At 45.1% G+C, this 27789-nt stretch overlaps 1 protein-coding gene across 8 annotated transcripts in view; it reads right to left on the bottom strand.

Annotated features, from left to right (window-relative positions):
- NCOA2 (nuclear receptor coactivator 2) overlaps nucleotides 1–27789 on the bottom strand; it is a 1201189-nt gene that overhangs the window by 258125 nt on the left and 915275 nt on the right. For all 8 annotated transcript variants that reach the window (XM_085605462.1, XM_085605466.1, XM_085605468.1 and 5 more), the window contains one exon: nucleotides 8090–8368. In XM_085605462.1, the coding sequence (XP_085461588.1) occupies nucleotides 8090–8368 (279 nt within the window). The remainder of the gene's footprint in view (nucleotides 1–8089; nucleotides 8369–27789) is intronic.

Below are 27789 nucleotides of genomic sequence, written 5' to 3'. Positions count from 1 at the left end.
TAGGTGACTCCTCCCTTGGGTGATAGTGCGCATGGGCATCGACTCCATCCTCAGATTGTTTTTCGCCTTGAAGGGAAATGATGGAGTTAGTAAGAATTAGACGAGATGTCCATGTGAATGTATCTAATTAAGATACTACTGGAACAGATACAGGTCCCGGTTGGGCGTATGAATCTCTGCAGCTCTACATGTCAAGAACAGATGCATACTCGTAAGTCGCATTTTCCCTTTGAAGCATAAGAGCTGCAGAATTCATACTGCTACATAGACTGTACAGCAGTGTCTCCCCTAGCGGTGGCCACCTGTATCCATTGCAGTGGATTGAAAAAGTGTCTTAAGAACAGCTTGGCCTACAGAAGCCTGTTGCTTTGCCTGCACATCAACACAATAGTGTTTGGTGAAGGTGTGTGTTGTAGACCATGTTGCTGCCTTACAGATGTCATCTAAGGGAATGTTGCCTAAGAATGCCATGGAAGACCCTAGTTTGCGTGTTGAGTGCGCTCTAGGGGGAATTGATAATGTGCGTTTAGCCTTTTGGTAGCATATCTGAATGCATTTGACTATCCACCTAGCAATCCCAGCTTTGGAGATGGGGTGTCCTTTATGAGGTGGTGAAAAAGCTACGAATAATTATTTTGTCTTTCTAAAAGGCTTAGTCCTGTCAATATAATAAAGTAGAGCTGTTTTGACGTCAAGTTTGTGAAGAGCTCTCTCTGCTAGAGTCCGGGTTTTGGAAAAAACTGGTAACTCTATGGATTGGTTAAGATGAAAAGCAGAGATTACTTTGGGAAGGAATTTTGGATTTGTTCTAAGAACCACCTCGTTACGATGTATTTGTAAGAATGGTTCCTGTATGGTTAAAGCCTGGATCTCACTTACTCTGCTGAGAGAGGTGATTGCAACTAGGAAAGCTACTTTCCATGTAAGGAACTGCAGTTCACATTTGTGTAGGGGTTCAAATGGGGGACCATGAGCCTGGTAAGGACAATGTTTAGATTCCACACCGGAGAGGGTGGCAGTCTGGGAGGAATTATTCTTTTAAGGCCTTCCATAAAGGCTTTGATTGCAGGTACAATAAAAAGTGACAGGTGTGGTCTGTTTTGTAAGTACGCAGCAACAGCAGCTAAATGTAATCTTATTAATGAATATGCCAGATTATCTTAGCAATGCAGCAAATCGCAAATGATGTTCTGGATTGAAGCATCCAGTGGATCCGTTTTATTATTATTGCAGTAAATTACGAATCTTTTCCATTTAGCTGCATAACAGGCTCTAGTAGTAGAGCGCCTGGCTTTTTTGATGATGTTCATTGAGTCTGGTGGAAGGTTGAGGTAACCGAACTCTAGCACTACAGGAGACAGATGGCCAGATTCAGCTGACCTGGATCGGGGTGTCTTATCTCTCCATGTTTCTGTGTTAGTAGGTTTGGGGAGAGACGCACTTTTTGGTGTAGAATCACCGAGAGTTCGAGAAGTGTGGTGAACCATGGTTGCCGTGCCAATGTGGGAGCAACTAGGATCATCTTGAGAGACTGTTGCCTGAGCTTGCGTATTACTAGGGGAATGAGTAGGAGTGGCGGAAAAGCATACGTAAATCTGCCTGACCAGTTTATCCATATCGCATTGCCCTTGGACGACGGGTGTGGAAACCTGGCGGCGAAGTTGGGCATTTTGCGTTTTCTTGAGTGGCGAACAGATCTATGTCTGAGTGGCCCCACATTTGGAAAAACGGTTGAATAACCTGTGGGTGAAGTTCTCATTCATGAATCTGCTGTGTCTGATGACTGAGCAGATCCGCAATCTGTTTGTGTACTCCTGGAAGATGTTCTGCCAGGAGATATATGTTTTGCAGAATGGCCCATCTCCATATGTTTTGGCCTAGTTGAGAAGGCTGCAAAGAGTGTGTTCCTCCTTGTTTCTGTATGTAATACATTGCTGTCATGTTGTCCATCCAGACTAGGACAGTTTTGTTGAGATGTGGTTGGAATGAATTTAGCGCTAGAAAGATTGCTAGTAATTCTAGGTGATTGATGTGGAGCACTTTTTGTTGAGTGGTCCACCTGCCCTGGACTGTATGGTTTAGGAGATGGGCTCCCCAGCCGGTGAGGGATGCATCTGATGTTAGCACTATCTGTGGGACTGGCTTTAGGAACGGCCGCCCTTTGGAAAGGTTTTGTGTGTTCCACCACTGCAGAGAGTGGTACGTGCGGCTGTCCACCAACACCAGATCTGTAAGTTGACCATGAGCCTGGTTCCACTGACGTGCTAAGCATTCTTGTAAAGGGCGCATCTGAAGCCTTGCATGAGGGACAATGAAAATGCAAGAGGCCATCATTCCTATCAGCTGCATAAACACTCGAGCTAGAAGGGAGTGTTGGGGTTGAAATCTTCTGACGAGGGTTTGTATACTGGCTATTCTGGCTGGATTGGGGTATGCCAGAGCTTTGGAAGTGTTTATTGTGGCCCCTAGATACTGATGTAGATAGGAGGGCTGTAGGTGAGACTTGATGTGGTTTATGGTGAACCCCAAACTGTGTAGCAGCTGAATTGTTTGGTAGGTGTGCTGTACACAATGACTGCGTGACTCGGCTTTTATCAGCCAGTCGTCCAGGTACGGAAACACGTGAATGCGTTTTCTTCGTAAGTGCGTGGCTACTACCGCCAGACACTTTGTGAAGACCCTGGGTGCTGTTGTTACTCCAAATGGGAGGACCTTAAACTGATAGTGTTGGCTGTCCACTGTAAACCTTAAATATTTTCTGTGACCAGGGTGTATGGGAATATGGAAGTAGGAGTCCCTGAGATCTATTGTGGCAAGGAAGTCGCCTTGCTGAAGCAGTGGAAGGACTTGCTGCAGAGTGATGATGTGAAAGTGATCTGACTGAATGTAGAAATTGAGGGGTCTGAGGTCCAGTATTGGTATGAGAGTACCGTCCTTTTTGGGTATTAGAAAATACCGTGAGTACTCCCCTGTTCCCTGGTGCTCTAGGGGAACTGGTTCTATTGCGTGCTTTTCAAGCATGGAGAGAACCTCTTGTTTGAGAAGCGTTAGATGTTCCATGGACATGGGTGGCTGTTTGGGCGGTATGTCGGGGTAGTGACTGTGCCAATGGATTTGTATGCGGCCCTATAAAAGGAGCGACAAAAGGAACCTCTACCAGTTGTTGCTTGTAGAGCCCCCATGGATTTGGCAGTCTGTGTCTTTTTAATCTTTTCTAAAGTGGGCCCGAACAAGTGTTCCTGATCTAAGGGTTGATTGAGGATGGTAGACTGCACCTCTTGTTTAAACCCAGATATGCGCAGCCACGCATGTCTACGTAATAACACATTTGTGTTTATTGTGCGGGATGCTCTATCTGCTGCATCCAGGGCACATTTTATTGAGGTATTTTTAATTAACTTTCCGTCTTGTAAAAGATCATTTGCTTTGGTCTTATGCTCGTCTGGAAGGTGTTGAATGAGCTTTTCAAGCTCATCGTAGTGAGCCCGGTCGTACCTTGCTAGTAAGGCTTGTGAACTGGCAATGCGCCAAACATTTGCGGCATGAGACAACTCTTTTCCCACGATACGTCCAGTTACTCAGATTCTTTGTTTGGCGGAGGGGCCTCACCTGTAGTTTGGGAATTTGCCCATTTGCGGGTATTTGCTACTACCAACGAATCCAGAGGGAGTTGACCTTTAATGTAAGCTGGATCGCTTGGAGGTGGCTTGTATTTTTTCTCAATTCTAGGATTAAGATCCCTAGCCTTAACAGGGTCTTTAAAAAACGTCAGGGGCATGTTTAATCATCCCTTTGAGCATAGGGAGAGTGTTTGTTGTCTTTTGAGGCTGAGCGAATGTCTCAAGTAAAAAGTCCTCCTCTAAAGGGTCTGAATGTAGTTGGACCCCATGGTATTGTGCAGCTCTATCTATTAGTTGCGCAAACCCTATACTATCGTCTGGAGGGGATGGTCTGGAGGGATATGAACCTGGCTCGAGTACATCTGGGACATCATAATTGACCCAAGGGTCCTGAGGTGGGATACTGTGGGTGTCATCTTCAGTATCTGTATTATATGGTGAGTGTATGTCATCATCACCCCCTATATCTTCATCCTCCTCTTGTGGTGAAAAAGCAGGCACTGGAGAGTGTGCTGGAGAAGGTATAGTGTTTAGAGGCTGTGGAAGAGGAGAGAAAGGCCTCATAGGTGAGGAGGATGAGTCTTTTTTGTTGGGGGGATATCTCAGGTTTTTCTGAGGTGTCCAATTTCCTCTTTTTAGGTAGTATAGAGGAGACATGTCCAGTAATAGGGTCAATATGGAGTGTTTTTTGCCTAGGATCCGGTGGATCTGGATGGAAAAGTTCTTTGGATCTGCTATCTTTTTTCGGCGCCGAGGACTTTGGCTCCGAGTGGTGTTTTGGCTTCTCTTCATTAGCTTTAGGAGGTGTTTTTGTCTCCTTTTGCATAGGTGGAGTTTTCGACCCCGAATGTTTAGTATGTTTTTTCAGATCCGAAAGCTTTGATTCTACAACAGCCCCATGGTGCTGGTGCGAGTGGGGAGACTGACAGCGCAACCATTTCAAATATATAGAGGTACTCGTCAGGGGTGCCCCTAGAACCACTGGCTTGCATCATACGACAGCGCCACAGAGAAACTGCACTGAATTTCTTACATCGCCCGGTAGGTATATCACTGTATGCTGATTATATGGTGTTATTTGTGAGGGAACCTGATCGGTATTTAGCGCAGTTGTTAAGAGAATATATCCGGTTCGGACTCTTCTCAGGACTACAAATCAACTGGGAGAAATCGATAGTTATACCACTACCGCCGAATACGCCCCCCACAAATAGGGACTGCTCTTTAGTGTGGACCACAGACCTGGTGAAATACTTGGGGGTGTGGATACATGGAGACCCCGAACTGGTGATCAGGGAGAACTACGGCAGAGCATATACCGCTCTCGAGCAGCAAGTAGACAAATTGAACAAGCTGCCACTCTCCCTGGCGGATCGAATAGCGGTCATAAAAATGGTTGTGTTACCACGCTTTTTGTATCTATTCTGTAACATCCCAATTAAGCTGACAACGGTTTTTAAGGGACATTCGCTCCTCTCTCACTCGCTTGGTATGGGGGGGGGGAACAGGCCAGGGTAAGCTGGACTATACTTACACTGGACTAAACTAGGGGGGGGGGGGGGTTTCAGTGCTCCGGACCTCTTTATCTATTACCTCTGTGCCCAAGCGCAATATGCCTACTATTGGTTTAGACCGCATGCTTACACTCCACATGTTGCAGTGGAAGATGGAGACGCACACCCTACTTCGTTATCCGGCGTCATCACACACACGAACAGAGGTACACCACGAACTGAAATCAATACGATAGACACAACTATTGCAGCCTGGCAGGCTATAGGCAAAATGACAAATAGGCTCTTGGTTTATGCGCCGGCAATGCCTCTTGCACATCATGCGGCCTTATCGGTGACGAGGGAAAAAGGCCCGCTTAGGGCGCTGACAGAAACGTGCATGGAGACTATGCGAGACATATACCCAGATGGGCACTTCCTTACAGCAGAAGACCTGAGTTACATAACTAACCCCTCGCCGTTATTTAATTTTACCATCCATATGCTGCGGCAAGCGATCAAAGCTCACTATCCCACATACCCATCAGAACCCCCGGTGTTGCCTGCACTGCAAACGCTACTGGTGGCACCTACTAGACGTAAACTAGTAACAAAACTCTACAGAGAGGTGCGAGATGGGAGGGATTTTGGATCGGATAGAAGTCTGGCCCGCTGGAATAGTAGCTTGACTCCACTGCTATTGGAAACGGAATGGGACCATATTAGCATTTTTTTAATGGAGTCCTTTCCATATGCTGGATGATAGGGCGATCGGCCTAACGGCCCACGTCGACGACCGGACTCGAAAATGTCTTCAGAACGGGATACTCGTTGAGAGAGATTCGCAATTTTGCGCGTCGAAGGGGAATCGAACGATGTCGACCCGGAGCGCAGCAAGTTACATCCGAACCCGATGGCTGAAAAAAACAATCTGAGGATGGAGTTGATGCCCATGCGCACTATCACCCAAGGGAGGAGTGACTACAAAAGACTTCTTCCAAGACAAAAACAAGGTGCAAGCATCCGAGCCCAACATCAGATGGTGATCTATGCAGTAGTATGAATTCTGCAGCTCATGTGCCTCAAATAATGCAGTTTTAAGGAGCAAATTGCATTAAATTAAAGAAATCAGCAGAACTGAAAATGGTTCATTAAACTACTGCATGCATTGAGGGTAGCTTGGTTGATTTTTCTAGTCAACAAATAATCCTGCCAGTATCCCCAATGGTGCACTGTTGTTAAGTTCCTAATTTGAGCAATTTTGTTAATACAGGGGGCACTGTTGCCCGTCCCCTTGTGTGGCGCACCCCAATTATCATCATCACTCTTTCCTCACAATTTTCTAGGTTCCCTTGCCCTCACCACAACTAGGTAGATCATTCAGATAGCCCTTTGTTGTCTTTTAATTCTATTACTTTTGTTACGCTCTCTTCCTGCTGTCTTTTTCCTCTACTGGCTTAATCAGACATATCCCCGTTAGTCTTGATTCTTCACTGTATTACTACCGGTTTTAGCTAACCCTCAATAGAATTTTTACTCTCTAAATAAACTTTTCGCCACCTATTACTACTTAGAAAATAATACTTGTCCTACAACTGTCTCAAAATATATCACTTTCCTTGAATTGGCAATATATTGTCTTGATTTAAAGCAATGGTCTCTACAAATTGGATTTCCCAATAACATCAGTCTCTTGTTTTCAGGACTGCATTCTCTCCAATGGCTTGTAAGACATTAAGTCCAAACAGTGCATTCTCAAGGCTCTACGTGGCCTCTTGCCAGGATATCTTGCTCAATAGGTTGCTTAATACTAGTCTTCAAAAAAGCAAACCTAACTCTACAAATCACAGGGTCATGCATGTAGAATGCTTTAGCACTTCAACGAAGACTTGAAAATGACTTCCTCAAATTCAGAGATTTCTCTACGGGTCAAATGTCCAAGATGAGAGCTGTTGTTTGATTTTGGGCCAAATTCTAATACTTCACTGCAGTCTACTACAAAATGTTCAAGCTCATTAATCTACACATGAGACAGCCAAGACACCTATTCCATCCTTCCACTGATCAAATGATAGTCTTCTATTATCTTTTGATTATTAATTACTATCAATTTTCTTTTCATTCCCAACCTCAAGCATTCAGAGACTAACTTACGATGATATGCCCTTGCTTGGCTCTCTAATATGCACTGCAAATTGAGAAAATCTTTCAGACCTTTGAAGTTGTTCAGTCATTGCTTTCCTCCTAAGGTTAATTTCTTCAGCCCACCCATTCTTGCTTACCTAATCTCACTTACTCCATTTCATCTTCTTTTCTTGCCACCATACTTTAAGTCGTCCTATTGGGGTCTACTGATCAATGTTTACTTCCAGTGATGTAGTAAGAGTGCAATGGGCCCCGAAGGAAGCATGAATATTGGGCCCCATCTCCTGATTTGGAAGTAAAATAAAACAGCAACCAATTGGAACATATGTGACCCTCAATCCTCCTAGGCTGGTTGCCACTACACCTTCTGCACTACTGACTACACCTGTTAACTCTCAACTTAGAATTAGTATCTTGCAGCCAATTATATTTATATGTTTTCCTAATACACTCTCAGAACCCAGTTCTACCAATGCCAACCCCAGTGACTCTATTATACAATCCCCGTCTTTATCTATCCTGGATACCATATCACTACTAGCATCTCATCATTCAACAGTTTATCAGAACACCATAGCCTAACCAGTTTCAATATTATTCCCACTGATCACTCTAGTAACCATTGCATTAACTAACTTTGCCTTTTCCGTGCTCTTCCGTATTTCATAACCTCACACCAATTGCCTTTTCACACACAAATGTTCCCAAACAAGAGCCATTCCCCCATTTGCTTCATGACAAAGGTTTTAGTAAGAATAAGAACTTGAAATAAAAACTATGAAAATAGTAGCTTTATCTCAAACTGTCAAGGAAGTTATAGGCATACTATACCTGCTGCGCTTGAAGTCTGTGCTGAAGTTGAAGCCTCAGCTGATTTGGTTGGTTCTGCACAATGCCAGTAGGCCGCAGACCAGGTCTAGGCTGCATCCGTAACATTGCATAACTAGGCCTCTGTCCCATGGGGTGAAAGTTTGGGTCCTGCATGGCCGTGTAACTGGACTGGCCAATTTGAGCTTGAGATGAATATGACTGATTAAATACTTGTGCCTTCTGGTCCATGATCATGCTGGATTCCTGACTTGAGAAGCTTTCTTGTTCTACTGCTTGACTCTATAGGGTCAGAAAACAGAACATTTACAAATACATTTACCAACAAAACTGACAGAAACCAATGCACAAGAACATCAATGTTGCAATGCTTAAATGAATGCCAAAACACATACTCAACTATGACTATTTAGAGATGAACAAGTTACTTACCTTCGGTAACGCTTTTTCTGGTAGATACAGTATCTGCCTGTGGATTCCTCACCTTGTGAATATCCCATGCGCCAGCAACATTCGGAAACTTTTGTAGCTCTCCACGCCGACAAGGACGACGTCACAGAAGCACGGCTCTGCACGCGGCTCCGCTGACTTCACTGGATCCATAAGAGGACCTCGTCGGCGTGATGACGTCAGTTCCGCCTTTTTTACCGTGCCTTCGAGGCACACGGACGGACTGACAACAATATATATACAGTATACACACTATATAATATACAAACCAACACACACAGTGTGAAGACAATGCAGGAAGGCAAAAGAAATAACACTTCCTTTGACAGTAATAAATACATTTTGAAACATCATCATTATTGTAGGTATACAAGGGAGTACAACGGGGAGGCGGGTGGGTCAGTGAGGAATCCACAGGCAGAAACTGTATCCACCAGAAAAAGCGTTACCGAAGGTAAGTAACTTGTTCTTCTGAACGATACATCTGCCAGTGGATTCCTCACCTTGTGAAAAGATTCCCACAGCAGTCCCACTCCCGGAGGAGGGTGTCCACCCTTCTATACCAAAAAGTCTTGAAGGACGGAACGAGCAAACGAGCAAAGTGACCGTGCCTCCTCACCTCGGAATCCAAGCAGTAATGCTTCGCGAAAGTGTGGAGGGAGGCCCAAGTTGCCGCTCTACAAATGTCCTCCACAGGAACACCTCTAGATAAGGCAGATGTAGAAGACTTTGCCCTGGTAGAATGAGCCTTTATACCCTCTGGAGGCTCCTTACCGGCCAAAGAGGAACATATCTTGATGCACAAGATAATCCATCTGGATAGGGTGCGCTTGTGCACCGCTCTGCCTTTCCTGCAGCCAACAAAGTCCATGAAGAGCTGGTCATCCACTCGAAAGTCTTTAGTCCTATCGAGGTAAAAGCTCACCGCCCTCTTAGGGTCCAAGCGGTGAAGCCGCTTCTCCTCCTTGGAAGGGTGAGGGGGGAGGATAGAAGGTAGGAAGGGTAATGGACTTCCCCAGATGGTAAGGAGTTACCACCTTAGGCAGAAATGCAGCCCTGGTCCTGAGTACCATTCTTTCAGCATGAATGGTCAAGAACAGGGGTTTCGAACTCAGAGCTTGAAGCTCACTTACCCTCCTTGTCGAGGTAATGGCAATGAGAAAAACTGTTTTGAAAGACAACAGCCTTAAGGGACACTTGTGCAAGGTCTCGAAGGGAGAACCCATCAATTAAGTTAAGACAAGATTTAAGTCCCATTGAGGCACAATGAAGGGAGTAGGTGGAAATTTGTTGGTAAGGCCCTAATGAACCGCAATACAATAGGTGACAAACAAGGACGGCTGATCCAGCAAGCAAAGGAATGCCGACAAAGCCGATAAATATCCCTTTACAGTAGCTACAGCAAAGCCCTGCTGAGCAAGAGAAAGAGCAAACTGAAGGATGTTGGATAAACGAGCCCTCAAAGGGTCAATAGACTTCTCTCCGCACCATAGAACAAATTTAGACCACCTATAGGAATAGATAGATTTGGTGGAATGACGTCTGGCAGACAAAATTACATCCACCACATCAGGCGGGAGAGAAAAAGAATTCAGGTTGCACCGTTCAATCTCCAGGCATGAAGGTGTAAGCTCTGGAGGTGGGGGTGTAGAACCTGCCCCTCCGACTGCAAGAGGAGGTCTGCCCTCAGAGGGAGACGGAGCGGAGGGCACGAGGAGAGGTGGAGAAGATCTGTATACCACACCCTTCTTGGCCAATCCGGGGCGATCAATATGACTTGGGCCCGGTCTTGGCGAATCTTCCTCAGAACCCGAGGAATCAAGGGTATGGGAGGAAACGCGTAAAGGAGTTGTGAGCTCCAATCTATCTGAAACGCATCCCCCATAGCTCCCTGCATCGGAAACTGGAGACTGCAGAATGACGGGCAGTGAGCGTTCTCGTGAGTGGCAAACAGGTCCACCCGAGGAGATCCCCCACGTCTGGAAGACATGACGAACCACCTCCGGATGGAGCCTCCACTCGTAGTCGGCGGAGAACTGCCGACTGAGACTGTCCGCACGCACATTCAGAACTCCGGCCGGATGATTTGCCATCAGACAAATCTGATGATCCTGAACCCAGGACCAGGGACGCAGAGCCTCTCTGCAGAGACAATGCGATCCCACTCCTCCCTGCTTGTTGACATACCACATCGCGGTAGTGTTGTCCGTCAGGACTTGAAAAGACTGACTGCGAAGGGAAGGGAGGAAGGCATTGAGCGCCAAACGTATCATCCGCAATTCCAGAAGGTTGATGTGAAGCAACCTTTCCTCTGGAGACCATAGACCCTTGATCTCCAGATCCCCCAGATGCGCACCCCACCCTAAAGTGGATGCATCCGTTATCATTGTGGCCACCGATGGAGGTAGATGGAAGTGCTTTCCTTGAGACAGATTGCCCTCCACGCTCCACCAAGACAGATCTGCTGCAGCTTCTCTGGAGATCCTCACAGACTCCCTGAGAGCTCCGTTGTGCTAATTCCACTGCCTGCGGAGGCACCACTGGAGCGCCCTCATGTGCCAGCGTGCATGGTTGACCAACAGAATGCAGGAAGCAAACAGACCGAGCAGACGAAGGACCTTCAGGACTGGAACGACCGCAGCATTGTAAAACAAGGGAATCATTTCCTGTATGTCGAGAATCCTTTGAGGAGGAGGAGGGAATGCCCGACACACAGTAGTGTCCAGTACCGCCCCTATGAACAGGTTGCGCTGAGAGGGCACCAGGTGAGATTTGGGCACGTTTATCGAGAAACCCAATTTGTACAACAACTGGGTTGTAAACTGCAGATGATGAAGCACCTTCTCTAGTGACTCTGCTTTGATCAGCCAGTCGTCCAGATAGGGAAAAACTGGAATCCCCGATCTTCTGAGATGGGCTGCCACCACTGCCATCACCTTGGTGAAGACTCGAGGTGCCGCAGTAAGACCAAACGGAAGGACCGCAAACTGATAATGTTGTGACCCCACCATAAAACAGAGATACTTCCTGTGCAACTTCAGGATGGGGATGTGGAAATACGCATCCTGCAAGTCGATAGACACTATCCAGTCCTCCTGTTGCAGCGCTTGAAGAACCTGCGCAAGGGTGAGCATCTTGAACTTCTCTTGCTTCAGAAAAAGATTCAAGATTCTGAGGTCCAGGATTGGACATAGCCTGCCATCCTTCTTCGGAATCAGGAAATACCGGAAGTAGCATCCCTGACCCCTTTCCTGCTCAGGAACCACCTCTATCGCACCTTTTTTCAGTAACGTTAGGACTTCTCCTGCAGGAGAAGAAGGTGGTCCTCCGAGCAAGCACCTTGGCAAGGAGGGTAATTCGGAGGGAATTCCCGAAAGAAGAGCATACCATTCTCTACAAGATTTAGAACCCAAAGGTCTGTAGTGACCGATTTCCAATCTTGTAGAAAATGGGCAAGCCGACCCACCACAGGACCAACATGATCCAGAATGGTGGATCTAGGGCTGCTTTGTAGTAGTGGGAGGAAGAGGAAGAGGAGGAGAGCTGACCACCTCGGAGCACGACCCCTGATCCTGCCCCTGTAGCTCTTATACAGGGTATATTGCTGCTGCTGTTGCTGCTGAGGCTGCCTGTAGGTCCGAAAGGAAGACCTCCCAAAACCTCTGTATCTACTATAAGAACCTCTTGGCTGTGCCTGCCGACCCAGAGATTTGGCCGTGGCTTTGTTGTCCTTGCACCTTTCCGAAGCCGCATCTGCCTTTTTCCCCAAACAGCCAGAACCATCAAAGGGCAGATCCAGAAGCGTTGCCTGCACATCAGGGGAGAACTCTGAAGATTTTAGCCAAGCACTCGTCCTTGTGGCAACCGAGGAGCCCATAATCCTGGCAACAGAGTCTGCAGTGTCCAGGCCACTCTGGATAACCTGACGCGCAGCCACCTGAGTGTCCGACAGGACTTCATTAAAGTTCTGCCTGTCCTCCTCCGATAACTTAGGAGCCAGCTGTTTAGCAGAATCCATGAGAGCGTGGATATAACGGCCCAAGAGACAGGTGTCATTTGTTAACTTTAAGGCCATACTCGCCGAGGAGAACACTTTCTTGGCCGATTGGTTGAGCTTTTTAGAGTCCCTGTCACTAGGAACCTGTGGAAAGGCCCCAGAAGACTTCTTTGAGCAGGCAGCCTGAACCACCAGACTTTCCGTAGAAGGATGGGAAGTCCGGATCTCCTGGAGCCGCCCTGTACCTCCTAGCTACAGACTTAGATACTGCAGGAACTGAAAAGGGCTTACGCCATACCTCCATGACTGGCTCAGTGATGGCCTCATTAAATGGAAGTAAAGGCTCTACCACAGTGGAGGGAGAATGCGGAACCTCAGTAAGGGTATTAGGTTTAAATTCAGCAGTTGGCAGCTGTAAATCCAAAAGCTCCGCTGCTTTCCTAATGACCGTGTGGTAAGGAGCCACATCCTTAGAGGGAGCATCAGTTGGAGGAGTAATCTCCCATTCCGGTGACAAATAAAGGCCACTCGCCTCTTTCAATTCCTCAAACAAGTCAACTGACTCCCTAAGCTCACCCTCTTCCATTTCTTCCACCTGGTACCTTTGCTCCTCCAAAACTCTGTGCTTCTTGCCTGGACCTAATCCTCAGGACCGGCGTTGGTGGCGCCGCAACCGACTTCTGACGGAGCCGGAGCCGGAGTCGAACACGGATCCGGAGGAGCAGCCGGAGTCGAACGAGGTCGAGCTGGAGCCGGAGAAGAAGGAAGCGGCGTCGACGTCCTCGGCGCCATGAAATGCCAAGACGGCATCGCTGGGAAGAATGGCATAAATGGAGCCTGAGCGTAGGCCTGAGGAACCCCCAGATTAAAGGCCATTGGACCCATGGGACCCGAAGGTGCTCCAGAGGGGTACATCGCTCTCGTAAAGACGCCATACATAGCATTTAAATAATGCGATGGGTCTTGTCCTGGGCCTGGAAAGGGGGGATAAGGCTCAGATTGAGGCATTACTGGACTCGGGCCAATCGGCGCCGACGGTGGAGCCAGTGGAGTCGAAGACTCATCAGGAGCCGGAGCCTCCTCAACCGGAGCCAGAGAGTGCGTTGGTAATAGCGCCGGACCCGGAGAGCGCTTCGGAGAAGCCGCAGGCGAAGTCAGGCAAACAGGAGAAGTAGGATTTGACAGAGGAGAGGGAGAAACAGTCCTTACGACGTCGAGGAGTAGGCGAAGTCGATCTCGGAGCCGTCTCCTTATCCGAACGGCGTCGGGAGCCATGCCTCTTCTTTTTATATTTCTTCGATTTAGAAGCATGACCCGACGTCGACCCGACCTCTCTTTTTTAATCTTCGCTATAAATAGCTTAGCTTCTCTTTCCTTTAAGGCCTTTGGATTTATCTTGCGGCAGCAAGAGCATCCCTCGACGTCGTGATCAGACGAAAGGCACCAGACACAATCTTCGTGTGGATCCATGATGGACATGTGCTTACCACACACACTACACGGCTTGAATCCAGACTTTGTCGACATCTTGGATTAAGAAGCAAGAAGAAAGTAGAAACACCAGCAGAAACACAAACTAACTAGCCGGAGAGTCCCAGAAAACCGTTAGCGTCGACGGCGCGGAATAAAGGGAACTGATGTCATCACACCGACTAGGTCCTCTTATGGATCCAGTGACGTCAGCGGAGCCGTGCTTCTGTGACGTCGTCCTCGTCGGCGTGGAGAGCTACAAAAGTTTCCGAATGTTGCTGGCGCAGGGGATATTCACAAGGTGAGGAATCCACTGGCAGATGTATGCATCAGAAGTAAAATACTTAACCCATTGAAAACAACTGCAAACTATTGACATGAAATTTAAACTGTAACAAGTTAGATGTGTAACACGTGTATCTTTGTTTTAGTGTCCAGAATTACTTTATAATAGTCTGTCATAACGATAAACGCATTTCTGGTCAAATTACAGGCAGAAAACAGGCAACTAATTGGAGTGCGATTAAGTTCACACCGTTAATATTACATTACCACGGTAACATAAAACAAACATTAAAGTGATTGACATCTCGAGTTCTCTCCGAGTGATTTTTTAAAACTATTTCACAGAAGTAAGGGCCACATTACGAATGCCACGTAGCTTAGCCCTGTTACATCACATCCCGCACTAACCTAGATACTAGGACATAGGTAACATAAGGGCACAGGGATTACCATGTGAGACCCTGAGACCCTGAGAAATTAGTAATTACCCAGGGTGGGAAAGAAATGAGTTACTTACCTGTACTGGGCTGGAACTCCCCAGTAACTTTAAATAGCAGCAAACGGTGTTAAAATTGTCATAGGCCTCAACAGTAGTATTTGTTTAATAGTACATTCACCTCAAACTATCCAAACTTCAGTCAATGAGGTTGAAATGCTGAGCTCTCCCACCTCCCCAAAAGGTCACCATAGCTCCGATTTCATTGCATAAGAGTGGATTGTATATGTATATATATATATGTATATATATGTATATATATGTATATATGTATATATATGTATATATGTATATATATATATCACTGAAAAAACCATAGGTTTCACACGTTATAGTTAGCGGAAATTTTACTGATAAAAAACCAATGAAATTCCCCCGTTATAGTTAGTGCAGGAAACTATAACTCACGCGACCGCAATCCTCTGCTGATGCTAATACTGTATTTAGACACTTATTTGCCCATGTCTTCTTCCATACATTTTTAGCTATACATATATTACAAATATTTTTTTTTCATAAAGACACATATGTCATCAGCAGAAGATTGCGGTCGCGTGAGTTATAGTTTCCTGCACTAACTATAACGGGCGAATTTCATTGGTTTTTTATCAGTAAAATTTCCGCTAACTATAACATGTGTGAAACCTATGGTTTTTTCAGTGAATTTGCAAGGTTTTTTAAATGCTAATTCCTAACTATAACGTGTGTAAAACCTATGGTTTTTTCAGTGAATTTGTACGGTTTTTTAAATTCTAAGTTACTTTACGCCATTCGTGGCGTGCGCGCCCACTTAACGCAGTTCGTTCCGTGCACGCACGGTGCGCTTCGCGCACCGTGCGCGCACAGTGAGCACGCGGTGCGCTTCGCGCACCGCGCGCCCACTTTACGCAGTTAGTGCCGTGCACGCACGGTGGGCACGCGGTGCGCTACGCGCACCGCGTGCCCACGTTACGCTAGATGGGCCATGTACGCACGATGCGCTTCGCGCACCGTGCGCACATGGAGGACATATGATGCGCTTCGTTGTGAAAGGTTATATATTTTTTTTTGGGGATAATAATAAGCAATGCACAAAAGGTGCCCTCCGGGCACCATTTGCACACGGGGTGGGGAGGGTGTGGATAATTTTTCTTTTTCAATATTTTTTTACCGTACGCGTACGGTAAGCTTAATCGGCAAAATTAGCGAAAAAATTAAAATTCCGTTTTTGGCCTTGGGGGATCTTTGGGGACTCACTCAACATGGCTAGGTGCTTTGGAGCTGGCTAAACAGCTCCTTTACATGTTTTTGTCCTTTGTTTTTTAATCCACACTCTGAGTGTGAGAGAGAAAATGGCGGCCGCCGCTTCCTGGTTTCGACCGATTCGAATGTTTACTAAGATCTATCAGCCAATCAGAATGGCGCTCGCGCACGTCACCGTACGCGTACGGTAAGCGCACCGTAAGCTGGCTCAGATATATATATTGATTTAAAGGCTATTTTCTCAGAATCTACTGAACAGATTTACACCAAACCTACAAAAGGCACTTCCTTGACCTGAGGACTACCTCTCTGCCAAATTTCAAGTAATTCTGTTCAGCCGTTCGGGCTGTAGCTGTGTCTAAAGGTCCTATGGAAAAATGCATGGGAAAAACGCGTTTTGGGACCCCCCTTTTATCTCAGCCCCCGCTTGACGAATCCCCCCGAGACTTTCAGGGTAGGAGCGGAGCGTAGCGCCCCACCTATTTTGAAAAATTCACAAGGATTCGTTGACCGGCGCAAAAGTTATTCAAAATAGAATGTTGCAGATTTCCTATGGAAACGTGGTCCTAACTATAACTACCTACTGGCGACCGCCAGTAGGTAATATATATATATATATACACACATATATATATATATATATACCATGTCATTACAAATTGCATCATATGCTTCTGTCGCTGTCCTTTGCCCTCTGCGTTACTCTTCATTCTTTTTGCTCCACTCTGAATCACTCCATCCATGCCTGCTTGCATGCTGATATCACCAGTGAACCTTCTGCAAAACGTCTCCCTCTCAACTTACTAGTTCCCACAGCACGACCAGTATTTACTCTCCACAACGTTCTGCACCTTGTGCCAAGCCATGAAACCTCGAACACTGAAAGATAAAGCATACACTATATATTCTCTAAACGTGGTATGTACCATGCTCAGAACAAAACATTCAGCCACAGTCATCTCAACATCAGTTCTCTCGGTAGCCGTTAAACCCATCTGTTGAATGCTGTCATCCTGTTGATCACGCTCATGAGAGCCTGGTTATCAATCATGAACGCCACTCTCTTGTTGGCCAACTCTCTTCCCCAAAGCTCTAATACCAATAGTACCAGAAAAAAGTCCAAGAACGTGATGCTGTGGTTTTGCACTATCCACTCATCCGGCAACCTCTCAGCACATTATTTTCCACTCCAGTACAATGCAAAATATCGTGCCTTATGCATCAGCGAAAACTTTGGCATCCCACTCAGATAGGACACATTGTCTGCCCATCAGAAAATCTGTAGCAGGAATTCAAATGGCTCCTCCATCCACCAGTGATCAGTGCTCTGTGGTGGGGTTTGGAAGCCCACTTCATGGATGAGACCAATCGTCAACAACAAAAAACCTTCCTGACGCAACTCCCCTACAAGCAAAGTTCAAGCATCCCAAAACTTGCTCTGCCTTACTCAACCCGCTTTTGCCCTTTGCCAACACCTCCTTCAACAGGCAACGCAACATTGCTTGCTTGTCCCTCGGTAATCTGGAGACTATGGCTACCAAGTCCAGTTCGATCCCCATGATTGTCATTATTGAAGCAGGTCCTTCAGTCTTTTCTGTCAGTTTGACTCCCAACTGTCCACTGCAGCATCACTTCTAATCAGCTTTCCACAATGTCCACTGCTCCCTGCCCTCCCCACAAATAAAATGTTGTCCATATAATGGATAACTTGCCACCCATTCAAGGAAGGTACTGAAGCACTGAAATGATGCATATGCCACCCAAACACCACAGGAGCATTTCCTTGTCAACTAAATATTGGCCCCAAACTGCTTTCAAAGCAAGAAGTCTGAAGGGTGAACTGGCAAAAGCCGGAAAGCAGATCGGATGTTGGTCTTTCCCATCTCCGCTCCCTTCCCACAGTTCCACACCATTGCCACCTCCTTGTTCAGGTCTGTGTAGTTAACAACTAATCCTGCTTGTCAATGAAATCATTCCTTCCCCCCCAAACTCCCAGGCAAGTGGTGCACCAGACTGAAATCTCCTGTCTTCTTAAGTACTATCCAAAGTGGGGTTTCATGAGGTTGGGCAAAGGAAAACTGCAGAATGGACCTACCATCCTTCCCACCTGGATCTCCTCCTTAGTTTAGCCTGCACTACACCTTCCATGCCCTTTGCCAACTTCAATTTGTCGGCTTAGGGCTGCACCCGCAGCCCATGATCTGGTATGTGTAAATCTTTTGCTGCCACTGACCTGTAAGGATATTTCCCCAACTATGGGGTAATTGCCTTCATCTTAATTGGCATACTGGCCCTTCCCCCAGACCGCTCTTGTCACTTTCCCTGTATGCAATCACGGCCCGAAAAACAGTGCATTAACAGGTGCCTCACACTGCATCCTGAGCACTCGTACCTAAATCTGTATGGAGACCTGTAGCTGGCCCCTTGTAATATCATCCAGCTCCACTCGTTCTTTTCCTTCTCGTGGGTCTACTATATACCTGACATCTCCTGCCCGCACCTCTGCCAGTACCCATACAATACTCAAAGTATACAAAAAGGGGATGGGTGGAATGTTTGAATTACTCAGCCACTGGTAATCACTCAGCCGCATCCCAGTTCATCACTATTTTGCACACCATTTCACCTCAGTTTGGACCTAGTCTTATGCATATCAGTCTTGACCATACTCCCAATGGGAACAGTCCAGCAAAAACTGCCAGACCAGCTCCTCCCTGAATCAGAACACAAGCAACCTAGAACCAGTTTTGCCATATTTCGAGATCATCAGCCAGGTATAGCTTGGTTTCAGTGACACTGTGCATGGGATACACATTGGGTACTACAACCCCATATAAAAATATCAGTGGTAAGGCTCCTTACAATAAATGAAAACTTCTGCAACAGCATCTGATGGCAAACACAACATTTCTAGAATATACTAGCTGCAACTGGAAGCAAGGATGGATGAGAGGGCTGGATTCCATAATAAATGGGAGGAAGAACGTGAAGTCTACTTTTTTGTCGACCAAAGGGTCACAATAATGCAAAAGTCCAGAAAGCCCAAGTCTATAAAGGCTATCAAAATTCCCCCGCATATGGTATATCACACCAGCAAGCAATCATTGGGAACAGATCATTAAGTACTGGAGAGGCGGAGATGGCAAGGGAGCACTCCTGCATGCAATATGTGGCTTTGCCAACTGAAGGAGTTACTGGAAGGACGTCATCCAGGCAGTGGATCCAGGCAGGCACTAGTCACCTACCTCAGACGGGGCTTACCATTGGCATTGTGTCCGCCCTCTCTTCGAGATTTGCACCTCTTTCAGTTCTAATACCTCACACATAGATTAGACTACAGGCTACATTGCGAACCTGTCAACACCACCACTTAAATTGTTTGTAGGGAGGGGGTGGGTTTTTAGTTAAAGGGTACCTTTCTCGGTTGGAAGGATGTTTCAAACCTGTTGCAAAGGAAAGACGGGCTGTGCATGTAAGTGTTCCTTTTATAGATGACCTAGTACCTTTACAATTTTCAAAACTGTACCTGTTACTATATGTACTTCACAAATATCAGTCTAGGTTCATGCTATATGTCAAGGCTCAACCTCAGCACAATTCAAAATTTATACTTTGTATGACTGCTTTGTCGCCTCATATGCTGTACCGCTACGAAGTATATATCAAATGCTAATAAACATAAGTTTGAAAAAGATTACCAACATTGCTCAAGAATTAGACAATTCATTGTGCAGACACAAACCGGAGATAAATATGGATTTTATAGTATTATGGGGGGGGCGACTAATTGCAAATTATGCCCCCTATCAAAATTGTCTGCATGCCATTTAGTAGATGGGGGTAGAGATGGCGGTTGTCATTTTTATCATAACCCCGGTGGGAACATTTTAAATCCTTGTCTAAATGTTCTCTTTTCCTTACATTGGATCTTACCCAATTGAATGGTATGGAATTACTCTCATATGTTGGGAGAGGCCAATGGACCTTAATTGATTTTATTACTTTATCTGACTATTTTACACCTCAATCTGTGATTTTCACTATACATAAGGTTTGTTTTAGTGACCACTACCCATTATCACTGGAATTGGAGATTCAAGCTGATGACCACACACTATACCTACCAAATCATGTCCAATAACTTATGTCAAAAATAAGGGGCTATTGTAAAAATGGTCTACCATAAATCCTGATTTTGTCTTCCAGCAGATCCTAATATCGAATATGAGAAGTCCTAGATTGCCTGAAAGATAGCATAAATCCTTCATCCATGCTAACATTCTTCGCGGCAATAACTGAAACCATTAATGCCGCCTTAACTGGTAAACACAAAATAAGACCTCGGAGCGAAAAAAAAGTAGTTTAATAGTGACTGGACACACTCACATAATAAATTAATCAAGACTGAAGAAAAAGCTCGAGATAAATTGGAGGTAAAACAGTCACGTTTTGAATATAAACAGGCGTCAGGGAGACGTAAATTACACATAAGACAAGAAGCTTGGAACAACTCCACTTAGCTTGCCAGAGTAGAGATTCTAGACTATTCTGGCAAACTGTTAATCAGGATTAATTTAATAGCTCCAATAATAGTAACATTGACGTCACAATTATGCCTGAAATCTGGGTAGAACATTTTTTTGGTTTATATAACACTGATAGTGAGCCACACTCCAATTGTAATTTTAATCATGGGGCATTAGCTTTGGCACACCCGACAGTAGATGAGGTAGAAAGGGCTTTAAATCATACTGTAAAGAACAAGGCCTCAGGCCCCGAAGGCATCCCAGTGGACCCGTTTTTAGCGAATCCACCACTATGGCTACCACTGTTAACATACATTTTAAGTTGTTATGCAGCCCAGGGTCCTCCTGACTCATGGAGACCCGTGATGATAGTCCCTATTTTTTAAAAAGAGGACAGGTCTGATCCTAAATATTATTGGCCCATCTCCTTAATTGATTGTACCTGTAAATTGATGAGCAGGGTAATATTAGAGCGGTTGGAGACCTGGGTACTGACAGTGGGAAGTTCTCAGATATCCAATATGGTTTGAGGAGAGGCCTGGGCATGGTAGAACAATGCCTCAATCTGCACCTGGTCATAAGCAAATATACACTAGCCAAGTCAGGATCCCTTTACCTTGGTTTCATGGACCCGACGTCTGCTTTTGGCTGGGTGCAGAAACGAAGGCTGTGGGAAAAGATGCTGAATATGGTCATTGAACCATCTATTGTTAATTTTTTAGCAGCCATTCATCAAGATGTGAAGGGAAAGTCCGATATGGAGTAGGTGGCGAACTTACGGCCCCAATAAAAATTATATTAAAGCGGGGAGTGTGGACGTCCCCACGATAGGCTGCAGGTTGCTACCTGCATCACTTTATGCAGATGATTGTGTCCTAATGTCTAGAACTGGGGTGGGGTTTCAGAGGCTCCTAACCAGGTTTAATGATTTTATAAATGACCTTGGCCTTAAGACTAATGTAGGAATATCTCACACTATGGTGGTGGGTAAAACCCCAACCATTTTAAAATCTTGTTTCATAAATAATGAAAACTTGTCTTATGTTCCCACCTTCTCCTATTTGGGAATTCTATTTGATCAGAAAAGCACGTGGCATCATTTAGTAGAATCAGGGACTAGTAGTTTTTACCAAAACCTTGAGGCGATTTTTAGATTTACTAAAAAGTTAGGCTCTAAACCAATTAACGCAATTATTAATATCTATAAAGCCCATTCATGTGCTGTCACCTTGTATGGTGGTGGAGTTTGGTGTTCTTGTAATGTAGGGGACCTACAAAGAGCCGAGAATATGTTTATGAAACGCTTGTTGACAGTTCCTAAAAGTACTGCTGCCACCCTCTGTCACAGCAAACTTGGCTTAGTTCCTTTGTCTTTTCGCATCCAGCCAGGCCCCGATACTACTGTGGCACACTATTTGGGGAAAGGAAGAACCAGCCCTAAACCGCGCTATTATTTTAGATTGCCTTAAACTGGAGTGCATGACAAAAATACCCTGGTTTAGCCATTCAAAGAATCAGTTTGAGACCATGGGGTTGGTGGATTGTTTCTATAATCCAGCTAGTATCGCTAGGATACCAAAAGTGAAGTTAAAAAGAGATCTTTATGCATTTATATTCTACTAGAGGAAGCTTAGAGATGGCTAAAAAGAGTGTTGTAGAACATTCATTGTTAGTCTGCACACAATGTATTGAGTCCTATCTTTCTTTTCATTTTAGTCACAACAAATTGTTTTATCTCATAAGATTCAGGTTTGGCATTTCACATTTTTTAGTCTCTTATCCACGTAAAGTTTTTTGTGATGCCAAACTGGACCAGTGCCCTTGTGACAAACTGTTCAGAGTACTTTACATTTCGTGTTTTTTGTAAACTTTACATTATACCTCGGCGTGCTTTTATTATTCCACTTTTAAAATGTTTAATCATTAGAAAGATCAGGCAGTATTATATCACCTCCAGCTTTTAAAAGATGAATTTACTTGTCGAATGATCTACAGATTTATTTCTTCGGCTGTTCGGTTACGGGACATTGTTGGTAAATGATTTTATGAATTTACTTATACCCCGGTTTAAAATTTAAGACGTTATTTGTGGGAATTACTATTTAAAATATTGATATTCTGATAATGAAATTGCGATCGTCATGGAATTATTATCTGTTGTTCATATTTTAATTATTCAATGTAAATGTCTTTTTATGATGTTTTCTTTTATGGCTGATATTTAGCCTAATAAAGATTTTTGACTGACTGACTGAGCGAGTCACTAGATAAAATTAACAGAAGCCAACGGCTTTGCAACTTGATACATTTGCTAACTCCGAAGACCCCAGCTTGTGGACCATTCTGGAAATACTGTGCGTATGCAAGTAAGTAAAATGCTACTTACCCAGTATGCATCTGTTCTTGGCATGAAGAGCTGTAGATTCACATGCTTTGCATAGCCTGCCATCTAGTGTTGGGTCTGGATGTTTGCACTTTGTTTTTCTTCAAAGAAGTATTTTCCACTCACGAGGTAGGTGACTCCTCCTTTCGGTGATAGTGCACATAGGCATCCACTCCACTGTTAAATTGTTTTCCCGCAGAGGGTGGTAATGGAGTTAGTAAGAGTAGTAGAATAGAGATGTCCATGTGTATGTATCCAAGTAAGATATCAGTGCAACAGGTATAGGTACACGGGGAGGCAGGTGGGTGCATGTGAATCTACAGCTCTACATGCCAATAACAGATGCATACTGGGTAAGTAGCATTTTCCGTTCGAGGCATGTGAGCTGTAGAACAAATGCTTTGCATAGAATATATAGCAGTAATCTCCCAAAGCAGTAGCTAACCTGTAGCTGTTGCTGTGGTTTGAAAGAGTGTACTTAAAACTGCCTGGCTAACACTAGCTTAATGTATTGCTAACACATCTACACAATAGTGTTTTTGTGAATGTGTGAGGTGTAGGCCATGCTGTAGCTTTTCAGATGTCATCTATGGGGATGTTTCCTAAGAAAGCCATAGAAGCCCTTAGTTTGTGAGTGGAGTGCGCTTTAGGGGGAATTGTTAATGTTCTTTTAGCTTTTGCATAGCATGTCTGAATGCATTTGACTATCCACCGTGCAATACCTGATTTTGAGATGGGATTGTCTTTATGAGGTGGAGCAAAAGCCACAAAGAATTGTTTCGTGTTAAGGAAAGGTTTTGTCCTTTCTATGTAGTAGAGTAATGCTCTTTTAACGTCTAAGGTATGTAGAGCACATTCTGCCACATAATTTGGTTGAGGGACGAACACAGGCAACTCAACAGATTGGTTGATATGGAAGGTAGAAATCACCTTGGGTAAAAATGTAGGATTAGTCCGAAGAACCACTTTGTTTTGGGGTACTTGTAAAAATGGTTACTGTATGGTTATTGCCTGAAGCTCATCTACTCTCCTCAGTGATGTAATAGCTATGAGAAAAGCGACTTTCCATGTGAGAAATTGCAGCTCACATTTGTGCAATGGCTCAAAGGGCGGACCCATCAGTCTGGTGAGGACAATATTGAGATTCCACACTGGGGCAGGTGGAAGTCTTGGAGGATTGACTCTTTCGAGTCCTTCCATAAATGTTTAATAACAGGCACTCTGAAGAGAGACAGATGTCTATTTTGAAGGTATGCAGCTATTTCAGCAAGATGTAAGCATATGGATGTGCACGCTACATTTGAACGCTGTAGATGCAGTAAATAGCAGCTGATGTTTTGAACAGAAGAATCAAGTGGGTTGATTTGATTGTTATTTGCTGCATAACAAGCCCTTCTAGTAGGATGTCTAGCCTCTTTGATAATGTTCATAACGTCTGGCGGAAGATTGAGATAGGCAAACTCTATGACTTCAGGTGCCAGATCGCAAGGTTGAGATGACTGGGATCTGGATGTCTTATCTCTCCATGGATCTGCGTGAGGAGATTGGGTGTAAGATGTAGTTTTTGGTGATACTACTGAGAACTCCCAACAGAGTGGTGAACCATGGTTGACGGGCCCATGTGGGAGCAACTATGATTAGTGTCAGGGAGGCCAGCCTGAGCTTCCGAATCACTAGTGGAATGAATGGGAGAGGCGGAAAAGCGCCGGCAGATATCCCTGACCAATTCATCCACAGTGCATGGCTTATGGACAATGGGTGTGCATACCTGGAGGCGAAGCTTGGGAAACCCCATATCTGAAAGAACGGGAGTAGAACTCTAGGGTGGAGTTCCCACTCTTTGATCTGTTGGCTCCGTCTGCTGAGCAGATCTGCAATTTGATTGTCTACTCCTGGAAGGTGTTCTGCGATGAAATACATTCTGTGACGTATGGCCCACCTCCAGATGGTCTGGGCTAATTATGACAGTTGGAGAGAGTCTGTCTCCCCCGTTTCTGTATGTAATACAATGATGTCATGTTGTCTGTGCGTATCAGGACAGCTTTGCGTACCAGATAAATTTGAAAGGCTTTGAGCGCTAGAAATATCGCTAGAAGCTCTAGATGATTTATGTGAAGCTACTTTTGATGCAGGCTTCACATGCCCTGAATTATGCGAGTTTGGAGATGAGCTCCCAAACCAGTGAGTTAACCGTCTGCTGTTAGCACTGTCTGTGGAACTGGGTTGATGAAGGGCCGCCCTTTGGAAAGGTTTTGTGAATTCCACCACTGCAGAGAGCGATGAGTGTGGCCGTCCACCAACAATAGATCTGATAACTGACCCTGAGAAGGATTCCACTGACGTGCTAAGCATTCCTGCAGGGAATGCATTTGAAGACTTGCATAAGAGACTATTGGGATGCAAGTCGCCATCATGCCTAGTAACTGCATGAACACTAGAGCTGGCAATGAGTGTTGAGGTTGGAACTTGGGAAAGTAGAGTTTGAATGTTGCGGATTCTGGCTGGATTGGGATAGGTCAGAGCTTTTTTGTGTCTCTAGAGTGGCTCCCAGGTACGTTTGCGTGTTGGAGGGTTGGAGATGGGACTTGGACAGATTCACTGAGAATCCAAGATTGGGAGCAGCTGCAATGTTTTGTGAGTATGTCGTAGACGGTTTGCTTGCGAGCCTGGTTTTGAGCCAGTCGTCTAAGTATGGGAACACGTGAATGTGTTATCTTCGTAGATGAGCTGCGACTACTGCCAGGCATTTGATGAAAACCCTGAGAGCAGTAGTGACTCGGAATGGGAGTACTTTGAATTGGTAATGTTGCCCTCCTACCACAAACCTGACGTATTTGTGGTGAGCGGGGTGTATCGGCATGTGGAAGTAGGCGTCCTTTAAATCTAAAGTTGACAAAAAGTCGCCTTGCTGAAGGAGCGGGAGTACTTGTTGGAGTGTCACCATAAGAAAGTGATCCGATTGGATGTATAGATTCAGGTCTCGGAGGTCCAGTATAGGTCTGAGAGAGCTGTTTTCTTTTGGGAATTAAGAAGTATAGGGAGTATACACCTGCCCCATGATATTATAATGGGACTGGTTCTATCGCTCCTTTTTGTAACAGAGAGAACTTCTTGTTTGAGAAGGTTGAGATGTTCTTGTGATATTGTGTGTGATCTTAGAGGAATGTTTGGGGGAGTCTCTGTAAGTTCCAGGCAATAACCATATGAGATAATTTGTAAAACCCATCTGTCTGAGGTGATTGTATTCCAGACAGGTAGAAATTGGGAGAGACGTCCCCCGAAAGGAGTGGAATGATCAGGGGTAGAGGAAGGAAGTCACTGTTTGGTGTTTGCAGGGGAAATGTGTGTTGAATTGCCTCTGCCTCCTCCCTTTCTGTTGTTCCCTCTAAATCGTCCTCTAAAGTAACCACTTGACGGGGACGATTGATTATCGCCCTTGTAAGAGGCGGAGGGATTCTCTGATGAAGTATTTTTGGAGCCACTCCTGTAAAAGGAGCGACAAAAGCATCACCGATTGGAAGGGAGTTGCAAAACCCCCATTGATTTCACGACCTCTGTATCTTTCTTCATCTTCTCTAAAGAAGTGTCCACTGTAGGGCCGTATAGGTGCTCTTTATCAAAGGGTTGGTTCAGAATAGAGGCTTGGACCTTGGGTTTGAACCACGAAATTTTGAGCTAAGCATGTCTGCGTAGCAACACACTGGTGTTGACTGCGCGGGCTGCTGCGTCTAAGGCGCACCTAATAGAAGTATTGGTGATTAATTTCCCCTCCTGAATTAGGTCATTGGCTTTGTGCTCGTCTGGTAAAAACTGCATTAAATTTTTCTTGCTCAACATAATGAGCTCTGTCGTAGCAAGCTAAGAGAGCTTGTGCATTTGCAATTTGACAGTGATAGGCTGCTTGCAATGCTATTCTTTTGCCCAATGCATCAATTAATTTAGACTCCTTATCAGGAGGGGCATCTCCTGTAGTTTGCTCTTTTGTGAGCGTTGGAGACCTCAAGGGAGTCTAATAGAAGTTGACCCCTGATGTAAGTGGGGTCAGTAGGTGCTGCCTTGTACTTTTTCTCAATTATGGGCGTGATAATTCTTGCCCGCACACAGAGTATTTAAAAATCTCGTCAGTATGTTTAAGCATTCCCTTAAGCATAGATAGTGTCTGTGTTGTTCTCTGAGAGGAACTTAAGGTCTCAAATAGAAAATCCTCTTCAAGAGCCTGTTTATGTAATTCCACCCCATTGGTATTAAGCAGCCCTATTAAGTAGCTCTATATATCCTAAGTTGTCATCGGGTGGTGAGGGTTTGGAAGGGTATAGATTTGGATCGTTGTCTGTGATCAGATCTGTATTATAGTCCTCCCAGGGGTCATTAGTGTCCTGTGGCCCATCTTAATCCCCATTCCCTTCATCTTGTGTATCAGGTGATTGAGGTTGTGGGGAATTTGTGGGTGTGATGAGCAAATTTGGGTCAGTGGGTGAAGGAGGTGTAATGGGAGGAGGAGAAGGGTTAGTACCCACATTCTTGCATTTTAAAGGAATGCGGTAGTCCTCTTGTAAGCCCATTTTCCTTTTCTCTGGCAGTTTCACATGAATGTCTCCAGTATCTGGATGGATAACCAGTTCTTTTTGTTTAGGATCCGTGTTTGCAGGCAAAACATAGAAAACGAGGTTCTTTGGATGGAACAGTCTTTTTCCCTTTGGGGCCGTACTTTTCGGCGTCGAAAGTTTGGGCTTTGAAGGTTTACTGTTCTGTAGCGAGGGAATGGCCACAACGACGTGCTTCGATTTCGATGCCGAGGATTTCAGTTCGGCATCGACATGTGGCAGACTCGATCCCAAGCCGGAGGCTTTGATT

The sequence above is a fragment of the Triturus cristatus genome, chromosome 5_1 (genome assembly GCF_964204655.1).
Source record: "Triturus cristatus chromosome 5_1, aTriCri1.1, whole genome shotgun sequence".
Lineage (NCBI taxonomy): Eukaryota > Metazoa > Chordata > Amphibia > Caudata > Salamandridae > Triturus > Triturus cristatus.
Note: the sequence above shows the minus strand (reverse complement) of the source record. Positions and strands in the feature narration are given on the sequence as shown.